Source organism: Xiphophorus couchianus, chromosome 19, assembly GCF_001444195.1.
Source record: "Xiphophorus couchianus chromosome 19, X_couchianus-1.0, whole genome shotgun sequence".
In the NCBI taxonomy this organism is placed as follows: Eukaryota; Metazoa; Chordata; class Actinopteri; order Cyprinodontiformes; family Poeciliidae; genus Xiphophorus; species Xiphophorus couchianus.
In genome coordinates, this window is record NC_040246.1 from 6,414,318 (window position 1) to 6,427,884 (window position 13,567).

Below are 13,567 nucleotides of genomic sequence, written 5' to 3' on the forward strand. Positions count from 1 at the left end.
CGCAGGCAAAAGGAAAAGCATGTGAAGCTGCAGAAAGAGATCCAGCCAGGGCTTTCTTGCTGCAGTGAAAATAATTTCGACTGATGATTGCAGAGATTCTGTAAACAGAAAAAGCGATTAAACTGTCACGAATCTGGGTTGTTTGTTTGGTGTTCTGTGTAGTTTGTTTTTTTTCCCCCCTCGTTCACTCAGTGCAGCCGATCCAGTGTGCGAGGGCGAGGCTGCTCTGATTGCAGTTGGCGCACCTGACACCAATCGAGCTCATCAATCTGAGGCTGGTTGTGCGAGAGCAGCTGCACGATCAGCCATTGTTGCGGTAATTTAGCTTATCCTGTGGCGAGCTGAAATGAAACCTCATGTTTCTAAACGACTTGCATGAATTTTACCTCAAATCTTGATCAGCTGTTTTGTGTTTTCTGACTAAAAAAAGAAAAAAACACTAATAGTGCCCCATTTCAAGTTTCAGTTATTCATTCCTGGTCTTGAAACCATCCATCTTGACTGCTGCAATTTTTGCTTATAAAGCAAGGCTTTGTGCAGAACAATATTTGTGGCACAGGAGAATGAAAAATGATAAACATCATCACATTAGGATTGTTCACTAAGATTTTTATGTGTATTACTCAGGTATTCGGCCTACCTACACCTTAGCATGAACTCTTAGAATCGAACGTCCGGTTAAAACAGTAAGTGGCATTGTCAAGATGAAAGGTCGCATTATGGAAATCCTCCGTTAAGATGCAGGTGTCTACAGAAACACTCCGCACAAAATGTAAATTACATTTGAATTCCACGTTTTTAATCGCCTTTAGCTCGAAGGAGTGTTTCATCTTTGTCACGTTCCATAAAAATCGAGGCCTAAAACCACATGTAAGCGGGCAGTGATTCATAGAAATTCATAGAGAAATGTAAAGTGAGGAACAGAGTGCCTGCATCAGCCAACAAAACAGATTACATCTCGAGTGAAACTTACAAGTCAAGCTCACCAGGAACAGAAAGGAGCGGATCGGTGGAGAAGCGGAGTGGGTGGGATTAAAAAAAAAGGCTGTGAAAGTGCTGACACATCCCTGACAAAAAGGAACAGGGTGCGTCACTCGGCACCCCGGACGCCAGTGTGGATGAACTGCGAGAGCAAGCATGTGAGAACCCGCTCTGAAGACCAGCCACCTGGACCGGCGCTTCTGCTGAAAGCAACAGGCGCCAAAAATGCAACATCACACATATAGGCAAGAGGACAAGAGGGTCAAACACTTGCGTGCCCACACCCAGGCATAAATATTTGGTGCCTGGCAAGAGTATTTGTATCCATTTCACTTTGTCATGTCGCACACTAAAAGGATACTTGGGTTTCAGCACGTTTGGGGTTTTTTTGTTTTTCAAATAAATTGCATTTTTATTTGATGTTTACGTTGACAGCTGTCTCCTGCAAAAAGAATCTGTGTGTATTTTAATCTCTGACGCATCCGAGATGCCGGCAGGCAAATCCGGCTGGCAGCATCATGACGCGATGATGTGGGAGAAGGAAACTGGTCAGACGAGATGGGAAGACGCGTGAAGTTTATTGTGGGAATGGCCCAGTCAAAGTCCAAAAGCTGTTGAGAATTTGTGGGCGGAGTTCAAATGTAATGTTCACAGTTGCTGTCCATCCAGTGAGACTGGTGACAATTCAGTCCCTTCCTTCCACTCGCATCTATTCACTGCTTTGCATTGTTCCCGCAGATGAAATCTCCGTAAAATACCCTGTCGTCTGTGGCTGCAGCTCAACAAAGTGTGGAAAAACTTCAAGAGCTGTGAACATTTTTTTTTTTTTTTGCAAAGCACTGCAAATCTGGCGGGCAGGACTGAGCTTATTGCTAAACCGAAGTTAATGAAACCCTTGACTGCATGTGCTCTTTTCACAGGGAGGGCCCTGCTTTCCTGCATCCGTCTGTTTGCGCTGCAGCTATCAGCAGGTTTGATGATCTGAGCTTCTCTGTGCCTTTGTGAATTTGGGCTTCCTTTTCTCCTTTCTTTCTTCCTCCTCAGGGAAATGTCAGTAAAAAAAAAAGAAAAAGTGGGGGAGAGCTTTATTACAGCCTGCATGATACCAGCTGTTTAAATGCTTCCCTTCTCCAGAAGAAGACACCCCTCTTCCTGTCTTCCAGCCATGTCCTTCAGTGTGCGTGCTTCATGTCCGAATGCTCTGATCCTAATTCGCAAAAAACAAAACCCCACACACTGGGACCACGGATTTAAAAAAGTTGCGTTTGCGTAATTTGAAAGTAGATGTGGATTCAGAAGAAGTGACACCTCCCTTTCTCCTCCCTTTCTTTCCGCACACACAAACACCATGTCTGACTATCTGCATGTGTGTGTGTGTCTGTGTGTGGGCGTGTGTAGGCGTGCGTGTACGTGTGTGTGTCTTCTCTGATTGCTGCCGACTGCAACACTCTCACCCTCTGTACGCCGCAACAGCTGTCTCTTGTCAGTGTCGCCGCGCAGCAGCTGAGGACGTATAGGGAGGGGTCCAGAGAGCACGTTTAACAGCCCTGGTTCTGGCCGAGGGGGCTGGAAGTGGGACTGTGGGGGTGGGGGAGTTGGTTACCAGAACATCAGGATTGCATTTGGAACTGGAGAGAAGGGCTCATGGGAGTGGGCCGAGGGCGTTGGCTTGGAAGTAGGAGGTCGCCGGAGCGTGCTTGTTCATCTGCATTCATTCTCCTGTGTGTCCGCCACCAGGGTTGGTGGAAAACATAGCTTGTTTATAATTTTTTTCTTTTGGGAAGCCTGCAAAGGAGGTGCATGCCTGGGGCTAAAGGTCAGGACAGAGGCATGCAGTTGTCTACATCGATGTGACACGTGACCTTTGAACTCTCTCTGCCCAGGCCATCTGCCGGCGTGATGCCTTTTCCAATCTTCTGGGTGGTTAAACTGATGCAGGGTCTGCTGCAGGAGATCCTACCTCAGGATCTCCAGCAGACCAGTGAGAAACAGAAAAAAGCCTGCAAAGAAGATGCAGCAGGGAGAAAATAGATTGTGAATGTGTGCTTTTCCCATAGTAAATATGTGTCTAACATCCAAGCATACAAAGACATCAGCATAGATTATTTGGTGGGAAATTTTACTTTATCTGCTGGTCATGTTGTTACGTCTTTACGCAGAAGACTAGAAACCCATCTGGGGCAGATGCCGTCAACATCTTTTACAGCAAAAGGTTGTGTCTTGAAACAAACTATTTGCTTTTACACATCATAACATGCAATAGATTGAGAAGAATAAATATTTTTAGAGGCCAGCAAACAAGTAAAGCAGCCAGTTTTAATTGGAACTGATGGTTGTTTTTTAAGTACTGACAATTTTTTCTTGTCTTTCTGTGATTTTTTTTGCAGCTGATTCCTGTCTTCAGTACCAGTCCACTTTATGATGCCTAGCTCACTTTTCTATCGATTTCGTCGTGTGCATGAATTGCTCGGGTTGTTACCGACATCAGGAGTGACTCTCATGGGGGTTTTTTTATTTTATTTTCCTACTCTGTAAGCTGGTTCTCAGCTGTCATGGAAATATTTAGTTATAAAAGGAAGGGAGGAGTTTACCAGTAAATGGAGAGGAAAGACTGAATCTGATGACATATTCGAAGCTTTCACTTGGCAGGCACCGGACCGGTGCTGATTCTCACATTCACATAAAAAAAACAGGTTTTAATTGATTCCTAATGCTAGAGTATTAGTTGGAGTTCACTTTTGCCCCCGGCAGTTCTGTGCACCCATTTAGTCCAGTAAAGGAGATTCAGAAAATCTAAGTTTTCTTTTTTTTTTACTCTGCACAAAATGTAACATGAGCTAATGGCAAACCAACAATTTATGTAATTAGGTCACAAATTGTAGTGAGAAAGAAGACAAATCACACAATCTGGAGAGGAGTTATATAATTTACAGTTACTCGGTACACCGCTTACACAAAAACAGACAATTTCTGCTGTTCTTTCAGAGATAAAACCTTGTTTTTGCTTTTGAAATAAAATAACAACAGGGCGTCTCTTCCAAAATGGCGCCTGTGGTGTTGTTTGAACAAAGTAAGCAGCACTTGATTGTGATGTTCCTGAATGTTTCGATACTCCATTATTATTATTATTATTATGTAGATTCGTTCTAAATACCCACAGGTGGGTGACTGCTGGAGAAATGTAGCAGCAAAACAGACAACTTGGAACCTAATATTCCAAGTTGGTTCAAGCTGTGTCCAAGCTGCTTTTGTCAGTTTTCTAAAAAAATATTAAAATAAAAAAGCAGCTTCTTGACATAAGAGAGAAATATGAAATCTCTCATCTTGTTGTCTAATTTTATAGGTAGAGCTGTTTCAAGTTGGCTAGAAATATGATGACTGGCTTCCTCCCTTGCAAAAAAAAAAAAAGTGTGACATGCTGTGTTCATTTATTATCTGACTGAAATATCATCATCTGGAATGGTGCTGAATATTAAAGCATTCTTGCCACTATTTGTCACATTGAAACCACAAGTTTCTTAATCACTATTGGAATTATTGGAGTACACACTACCAATCCAATGTTGTGTGTATTTGTAAAATTTAAGGAAATTAAGAACTTGAAAAAGTGTTTACAATATCTAAAGTGTGACATGCTTCTTTTTACTCTTTTGACCAAAAATAAAATTCTGTGCAACTAGTTTCTTTTCAAAAGCCAACTCATTAGCCATCAGAGTGCAACAGAACCAGAACCAAACATAGAGAGACAGCTTTCAGTTTCAGAAACCCCTGCCCCTGTGGTGGGCTAAAAGGCACTTAAGATTGTCTCCCTTTTCTTAGGGGCAACTCCCATTGATTGCATATGCATACAAGAAAAGGAAAAACCTCATTAAGGAGCAGCTGACAAATAATTTTTTTATGTGCCCCCCATCTTCTAATGGCTCCCTGGACTACTCTCCATATCCAGGCCCCCCGTCACTGTATGCATTGTATCATAGTGATGCGCTCGAGAGGGAAAATATTTTCTCATTATCCCTATGACACACTGTGATGATGCACAGTAAATCTTTGATTCATCCATCTGTCATCCCTGCAGCTGTATACACACAACAGCCGTCTGACTCCTATTGGGAACTGCCTGAAAATCTTTCTCTCTCAACGCACTTGAGGACATCCTTGATTTCACATCAGCCACATAATTTTTTGTGTGTGTGTTTGTGTAAATTATCCTCCCAGGAGTGTCTGCGCTGGAGTATATTTAGTTAGCTTGTAATTTCGCCCTCACAGAAGTCTGTTATAAAACCTAATTTGCATTCTGGTTGGGTCCCGTTTCCTCTTGGAGCGCCTTTAAAATCAGAATAGACGCGGAGCGGAGCAGAGCAGAGCAGAGCAGCGCCCTGTAACTCTTGGAGGCATCTGAAAGCAGAGTCAGAGCAAAGGGGCCTTGCAGTGAGACGGGGACCGCTTGGAATGCAAAACCTCCGTTTCTGTCTCATGTGTTCAGTCAAATTCAGTGACCATAAGTGTAATTCCAGTCAGCGTCACAAGAGAGGGGCCCTGTCTCTGCCCTCCATACCGCAGACCGTGAGGAGATGCCAAGCCAACACACAGCAGGGAGGAGGGTGGCAGGAAAGGGAATATTTTAATGCACACATACCCCCCAACCCCACACGCACACACACACACAGCTGCAGATGCTCTAGAAAATGATCTATATCAAGTTTGCATTCCAAGCTTTGCTGCGGACACTGATTCAGAGTGGCTCGTTGAAAGTGGTAAAGTGTGGCGTTTGTGATATTTACGTGGCGCAGCACCGACCTGGTGAGGAATTTTAAACGTCGAGATGTTCTGCAAATAAAAAAAAAGGTTTGGAGTTTTATGCGTCACCAGTGTGACAATTAACAGAAGAGGTCACTGGAAAAAAGATGAACTAATTCTGCAGGACGTTCGGTTTCGTAATCATATCTTTCGCCGAACATCTGCTTCTCCATAATCCGAGTCATTCAGAACAAGAAATGGGATCGACTTACATCAGAATCAGAATTTTAAAAAATCACAAAAGCCATTTTTGCATTTCAGCGTTGAAATGGTTTTAATTGTTCTGTTTCAGGGGAGCTAGGTGAGAATTCTTTACTTACTTTAACTTTTTTTCATTTATTTATGACTTTCTGACAGCTCCACTCTCCTTTCTCTACAGTCTACTACTCTAGCAAGGTCTGGAAGTCTAGTGGCTTTGTTTTGGAAAACCATCTCAACCCAGAGGGTCAGATCCTCATCCAGTGCCGTGCTTATTTTGACACGAGGCCCCCAGGGACTGGCCGCGGCCATCGTTGAGCCGTGGGAGAAAACGGGGAGACAAATAGGACATGGAGACAGACAAATGACGCTGAAACTCTTTTGCACTGTCCCCACTGTTATCTTCAGTAAAGCTCCCCTGCGCAGATCCATTTCTTTCTGGGACTGCGAAACAGATTTAGAACAAATTTTTGAAAACGAGCTGGTGAGTGTTACACCACGTTTTAATGAGGCTGTCATTCATCCTCCCTATCTGCAACATCCTTCGTTTAAATTCGTGCCAGGCGTCCTTTTAATGCGACATTCGTTCTCCTTCGATGCTCATGTTTCCTGTGTCAGATTGTCACTGTGACCGATTTGCAGTAAAGAAAACTTACAAAGACAGTGTAATCCAACACTGGCTTATGAAAAACTAAACATAACAGAGTAACAGAGCTAGCCTGAAGTTTTATTGTTGTGCTACTGCAATCTCAATTGAATGCTGTCTTCAATCCTTTAATAGGAGCTTTAGGTTTTCAATAGGATGTTTCAGTCAAGACTAGGAAGCCATCTTGGTTTGTGTACATTTTTACACCGGAGATTCTAAATTTATTTCTGTTTTTCCTGCCGAATCTTTGTGCGCCATTTTAAACTTCTTACAACTAAATTCTGTTAAAGAGACTTGAACATCTTTCACTCAAGGCGACTCATTTTAAGCAGCTTTAGACCTAACTCTAACCATTTCCAAATGATCCCCATTCATACGTGTGCATCCTTTTGACATACTAAAATCAGTTTTGTTGTTCATCAAGGTTTTGAAGAACTTTTTTTTTTATCCTGATGACTTTGCAGATAGAGTTCTTATGGGAGTTACATTTTAGATCAAGTTCTCCATGTTATGGCTTTCTTTACATTGGCTCCTGGCAAATTTTACAAGTTATTACTAACCACTAATTGCAACATAAACAGCTCTTAAATGGTCAATTTTATTTTATCCCTTTTCATCAATCAATTTTATAATTATTTTATTGTTATGTCGGCATGACTTTGCCTACTAAGCACTTTCGGTTTTTTCTTAAAGCACTCTAGAAAATAATGGTAAGTTGAATTTAAAAATAGTCATTTGATTTTAAAAAAAAAATCATTCTAATCTTCAGAAATTTATGATGAAGAGGTTAAGATTTATGTGTCCAATAGATTTTGATTTATACTAGTCACTGACGCATCTTCCTCACTTATCAAAATCAAATTTACATATTAGAAGTAAACAAAGTTGTGCAGACAGAGCTGTGATACTTTCACATTAACCAGCACTACTACTGTGTGATGAGGAACCAAACAAACTCAAACGATATTTGACACTGAAATAAAGGCTCAGCTCGTCGCTCACTTTGTCCTATCTGCAGCCCAACAGCACCTCTCTGTGGTCAAAAATTATTTTACACTTTTTCATTTCTCACGTCTTTTTTCCAACAAACTTTTTTTTTTTTTTTAAACAATGGAATGACTAACAAAACAAACGAATGAAGTGCAGTATATAGAAGAACACAGCATCTACACGAATAAACAACCATTGGTGTTAATGTGACAAATACTACCTCTCTGAGTGTCTTTTGTTTGTATTGATTTAACATTGGTTCACATCCTTAAGAAAAAAGAAGGGGTTTTAATTGAAAGACATGTATCGGCAAATAAATAAATAAAATGGAAATAATTAACTAAAACATTTGCATGGAAACACTCCTCAAAATATTGTTATTAATAATCATGCTAAACTTTTTAAAAACAAACAAACAAAAAAACTTCGTATGAAATTGAAGTGCCAAAAAAAATGCGTCAAAGTTTCTGGATGATTACTAAAATTACAAATAATATTTATGTCTTTTTTCAGTTTTATCGCATAACATAACGCTTTCATTACAAACATCCCAGAAACAAACGTGTTTCTACACTGTCTCTTCAAAGTAAAAGTCTCAACGATGTAGCGTTTTCTTAGTTATTGTCTTAGCACGTGTTAAGACGATTACAAAAAAAAATTATATATATTGCTTTATTTTATATGAATAATACATTTCAAAAACTTACCTGGACGTATTTTCTCCTGAAATAAACCCCTTCATGTGAAAGGCTTCGAGCGGAAGTACCTGTGCCTCCTCCAGCCCCAAACAAATGAAGTGTGTGGGGCTTACGTCTGGGTCCCAGCAGCCTGTGGGACACAGAGGACATTGACGCTGAGGGACAGAGCAAGATGGGACTGAAGGCGGTGGTTGTTACGGTGCTGCTGGCCGCAGCGCTCTCCTACTACATCTACACCCCGATGCCTGATGCCATCCAGGAGCCCTGGAAGCTGATGGCTGTGGATGCTACGTTCAGGACCGGCATGAACCTGGTAAGAGAAGATGCGTTCCCTGCCTTCTGAGGCTGCAAGCAGAAATGTGAGGCTTCCATTCATTAACATATCTTGTCTCTATATTTTTTGTAATGCTTTATATAAATGGCATTACTTTTTTTTTTTTAATGCTCAGCCACTGAACATTTCCCTGGTATTGATAACGGTATCAGCTGCACTTTGACCTGAATGAGAGTAGGCATGAAGTTTTTCACTGACATGTTTTTTTGCTGCTAAATTGTGTTGCACAATTAAATTGTGCTTGTATGTTTTATTTAGTGCAACCTGTTTTCAGAGTGCATCTCTAGTTAGTACACACTGGAGTGAATTTGTTCTAAGAAATGCAATACTGATGCAGGAATAGTTCAATTTTGAACTGTAGCAATATTTGTCACAGTGCAAAGCTGCAAAGTCACTCTGACGGTGCCATGAGGAAAACGCTCCTGAACTTCACCTTTACTCCATATTGGGAAGTTCACACTGTCCAGGCAGAGGAACATCGGGATTGCCTAACTAGTTGAGGTTAATGCGTTGCTTTCAAAGAAAAAGCAGAAGCATTTAGTGTTGCACTTCACCTGGTGTCAATAAACGGGGCAAAAGTTAAGACTTTGGAGAGGAAATAAGAAGAGGAGATTGATTTATGTTGCGTTGGTAAATGTTTCAAAGTTCCTTGAACTTTTTCTGCATTTTTTTTTTTCAATCAACAGCAGCAAAAATTCCAGCCATTTTCTTTCCTAGACAAACAGAAATTAGTGCATGATTAGGAAACTGACCATGCAAGGAAACCTAGTTATTTAATTTTTTTTTTTAAACAATCTACGTACGGGGCTGCACAGTGGCGCAGTTGGTAGCACTGTTGCCTTGCAGCAAGAAGGTCCTGGGTTCGATTCCCGGCCGGGGTCTTTCTGCATGGAGTTTGCATGTTCTCCCTGTGCATGCGTGGGTTCTCTCCGGGTACTCCGGCTTCCTCCCACAGTCCAAAAACATGACTGTCAGGTCAATTGGTTTCTCTAAATTCTCCCTAGGTGTGAGTGTGTGTGCATGGTTGTTTGTCCTGTATGTCTCTGTGTTGCCCTGCGACAGACTGGCGACCTGTCCAGGGTGTACCCCGCCTCTCGCCCGGCACGTAGCTGGAGATAGGCACCAGCAACCCTCCCGACCCCATTAGGGACAGGGGTGAACAGAAAATGGATGGATGGATGGATCTACGTACGTGGATAACATGGATTGTTATTATGTGCTCAACCTTTTTTTTTTTTACTGTGATACTGTGAAATAAAGTCTATCGCAAACAACTGCTCTGTTGCTAATTTGATTAATAGTTTGCAGGATTGTTGTGCTTTTATTTTAAGAGCTTTTGATGAGCAGAACATGAATGGTTCTTTCTATCTTAAATGCGGTGGAAGCAGCAAGACTGTACTTAGTTGTTTCGGGGGGGGTTTTCTTTTTTTTTTTTTTTTTGTGTTTTTCAAGTCAACCACAGCCGTGTTTTGTGAAGCCGTTGGACAGTGAAAGAGAGAGCGTTTCCTTTTAAATAAAATAAAGCAAAGATTGCTGTTTATATCTTTCATGTTTAAGAATCAGTACCTCATGTACTGATTCTTAACTCGGCCCCTGCCAAAACAGGCGCCTTCTGGCATTCATGCAGGACGAGTATTGAGACAGTCTGTGTGGGACAGAGGGCAGACGGTACAGGACAACAGAGGTCACTGGGTCGGATGTCTTTTCCTGTTAATGGCCTCCGTCATCTGTGCTTTTCATTTAATCCATCTGAGATGGGGGGGTTTTTTGTGTGTCTCACTGTCTTCAGGCTGCTTTGAAATACCACCTGGGTATCGACCATTACATCACGTCATTCAGACGCACGATGGAGGGCTTCGACTCAACGATGGTGGCGCTCGTGGGCTCCAGGTCTCCTGCGGGGGTCGTCCCCGGCGTGAAGATCAGCGACATCACCTTCGCCGGCGTCCCCGTGAGGGTTTACGAGCCGCCAGCCGGAGGGGAGGGTCACCTGAGGAGAGGTCTGATGTATCTCCACGGAGGTGGCTGGGCCTTTGGCAGTGGCAGTGAGAATTTTTTTTATATATATATTTGCAGCACCTTGGCTCCTTCAGCAATCGCCACAAATCAGTACGGAAAGGTTTATTTTTATACATAAAAAAAAAATATGCTTGACCTGGAAAATATTGTCCACTCTTTTCTCAGAGATGGGTGCATACGATAAAGTGAGCCGCGTGATTTCTGATGAGCTCAACACCGTGGTAGTCTCTGTTGAGTAAGTTTATCTCTTCTTCTGACTCTATACTGTGTACCTTGAAGACTATGCTCTGCAAGATCTCCAATTGGAGGTGCAGTGTGTTGCAAAAGCATCTAAATCCCTTGAACCTTTTCCCATTTTGTCTTGCTACAACAAAATGACAGTATTTTACTGGCAGAAAAAACTCAAAGAAGCATGTACTTGTGAAGGGGAAGAAAAATGACACATGCAAAATTGCCGAGGAGCAACAATGCGGCGGTTGGAATCAAACAATATTCTTCTGTTCAAGTGGCCCAGTCAAAGTCTAGACCAAAATCCAACTGAGAATCTGGGGTAAAGCTTGCCCTGTGAACTGTTTAGCTATACTCTTTAGTGTTTGTCTGCCTCTGTCTTTACCACCATCTGTAAGGTCCCAACAATAGCATAGACATTATAATAAACATCTTAGCTTGTCATGGTAGTTCTTGCTGCAAGATTTTTAAAAAAGAACAACAATTATGCCAGACCTTAGCAATATCACTAAGCATACAATAAATTGGAATGTAATACTCCTGCAGCATATTTGCAGCAGGCCATAATTAATAACTATGACAACCTGTCTGCTGAAAATCGACACTGACTTCCCCAAAAACAGCAGCGGCGTCCGTGGCTTGAAATCCAGGCATCATGTCTGGAGAAAAATCTCCACTGCTCACCGAACACCATACTTGGCTTTCTTGTATGTTTAATTTTTTTTTTTTTTTTTAAAGAAATTCACTAAAATATCAGACGAAATGTTCTACTTTTTAGAAATGGACCATCTTGTGTAGATTTCCAACATTAAAAGGAGAACGGGTAAAGAGTTATGAACTGTTTAGAAGCAGGTTTGTTGCGACAAAACCTCACTGTTATTCAGTGAGGTTCAGTGACGCTAACTCTTAGAACTTTCTCTGAACGTGTGTAGATATCGTCTGTTTCCAGAGGTCCTCTTTCCAGAGCCGTTTTTAGACTGTGTCGTTGCTGCCAAACACTTCTTATCTCCAGAGGTTCTGGACAAGTACGCCATCGACCCCGAGCGTGTTGCTGTGTCAGGAGACAGCGCTGGAGGAAATCTGGCTGCCGCCGTAGCTCAGGAGGTACTCGCAGAACCCAGGATCTTGGATTCATGTGACAGCCCAGCTGCAAACTCAGATGAAATGTACATTTCTGAGTGTCTGTGTTTCTCCAGGTTGCTACAGATGACAGTCTATCTGTGAAATTCAGTGTCCAGGCTTTGATTTACCCAGTGCTCCAGGCTCTGGATTTCAACACACCCTCCTACGTGCAGAACCGGAATATGGCCATCCTTCCTCGCCAAGTCATGGTCCAATTCTGGCTGCAGTACCTAGGCGCCGACATCTCCCTGCGGCCCCAGCTCATAGCGAACAACCACAGCGCCCTGCAACACTCGGCCCTCACCCCAGAGCTGAGGTCTCGACTGGACTGGACCTCGCTGCTTTCTCAGAAGTTCAAGAAAAGCTACAAGCCGGTCGTCGTGGAGAGAGACTCTCACGGGCTTCTGAAGAAGATACCGGGGTTGCTGGACACGCGATCGTCGCCTCTGCTGGCTGGACCAGAGGTGCTGGCCAAATGTCCTCGTACGTACATCTTAACATGCGAGTTCGACGTGCTGAGGGACGAAGGGCTGATGTACGCCCGGCGTTTGAAGGACGCCGGAGTGTCGGTAACCAGCGATTACTACGAGGACGGCTTCCACGGATGTCTGTCCTTCATCAGCTGGCCGTTGGACTTCGATGTGGGGAAGAGGGCACTGAGGAGCTACATGACCTGGCTGCAGAATAACCTGTAGCTTGAACGTACGCACTCACAGAAGTCGAGAACAGATGTTTTCGTTTAAACTTTTTCCCATTTTCTCGAGACAGGGACTTAATTTCCCCAATGGTTTTCTCAAGATAAGCTAATCTCGAGAAAAACACACCTAATTTTTGCAAGATCGCAAGATGATTTGTGTGTGTGTGTGTGTATTAAACATGATTCCATCCCTCAAATGTATGCCACAACGGCGTGCATTTGAAGATAACTCATCTCGAGAAAACCATTGGCAAAAAGTATATGTGGAAAAAGGGTCGCTCTCAGCTACCGTATGCGTTTGCTCTTGCTGTGTAAAATTGGTCTTACCAAAGGGCTTGCACATTTTCTCTTTGTTCAAAAATGTACAATCCAAGCTCAGGGCCTGGAGATGAATGGAAATCCAAACTTTGTACAAGTGAAATTTGTAGTCTGCAGACTTTAGTCACCATCAGCAGTCCAACACTGTAACCAGCTAATTAAAGAATAAAGAACTTTTTCATAAATTAATCAGCTGTAAAATGAATGAATTACTTTTAGATATTTGATGCCAAGAAGTATATAAGATTAATTCCTTTAAATGCCGTTTGTCTCAGAGTACTATGCAACATCTGATCTCCTACATTTGCAGCTATTGCCATTATCACCAAGTCTCAAATATGACCAAAACTTGACTTTATTATTCATATCTAAAGAGAAATGAAAACATTGTTGTTTACCTTAGCTGTAATCTGTCTCATTACTAGCTCTCTTTACGTAAACAATACTAAGTCTTCTTCAAGGCGAATTATCTTGACCCTCAACGATCATGAGCAGATTGCACTTTACCTTTTACGACGTGTATTGCACTTGGTTTGAAT

General features: G+C 42.3%; 1 protein-coding gene across 1 annotated transcript; it reads left to right on the forward strand.

Annotated features, from left to right (window-relative positions):
* The first annotated feature begins 8,383 nt into the window (after positions 1-8,383).
* Positions 8,384-13,395, forward strand: nceh1a (neutral cholesterol ester hydrolase 1a). The gene is made up of 5 exons (XM_028000055.1): positions 8,384-8,623; positions 10,434-10,689; positions 10,829-10,898; positions 11,824-11,995; positions 12,088-13,395. The coding sequence occupies exons 1-5, from the start codon at positions 8,483-8,485 to the stop codon at positions 12,706-12,708; spliced, it is 1,260 nt and encodes a 419-aa protein (XP_027855856.1). The 5' UTR covers positions 8,384-8,482; the 3' UTR covers positions 12,709-13,395.
* The last annotated feature ends 172 nt before the right edge of the window (positions 13,396-13,567 follow it).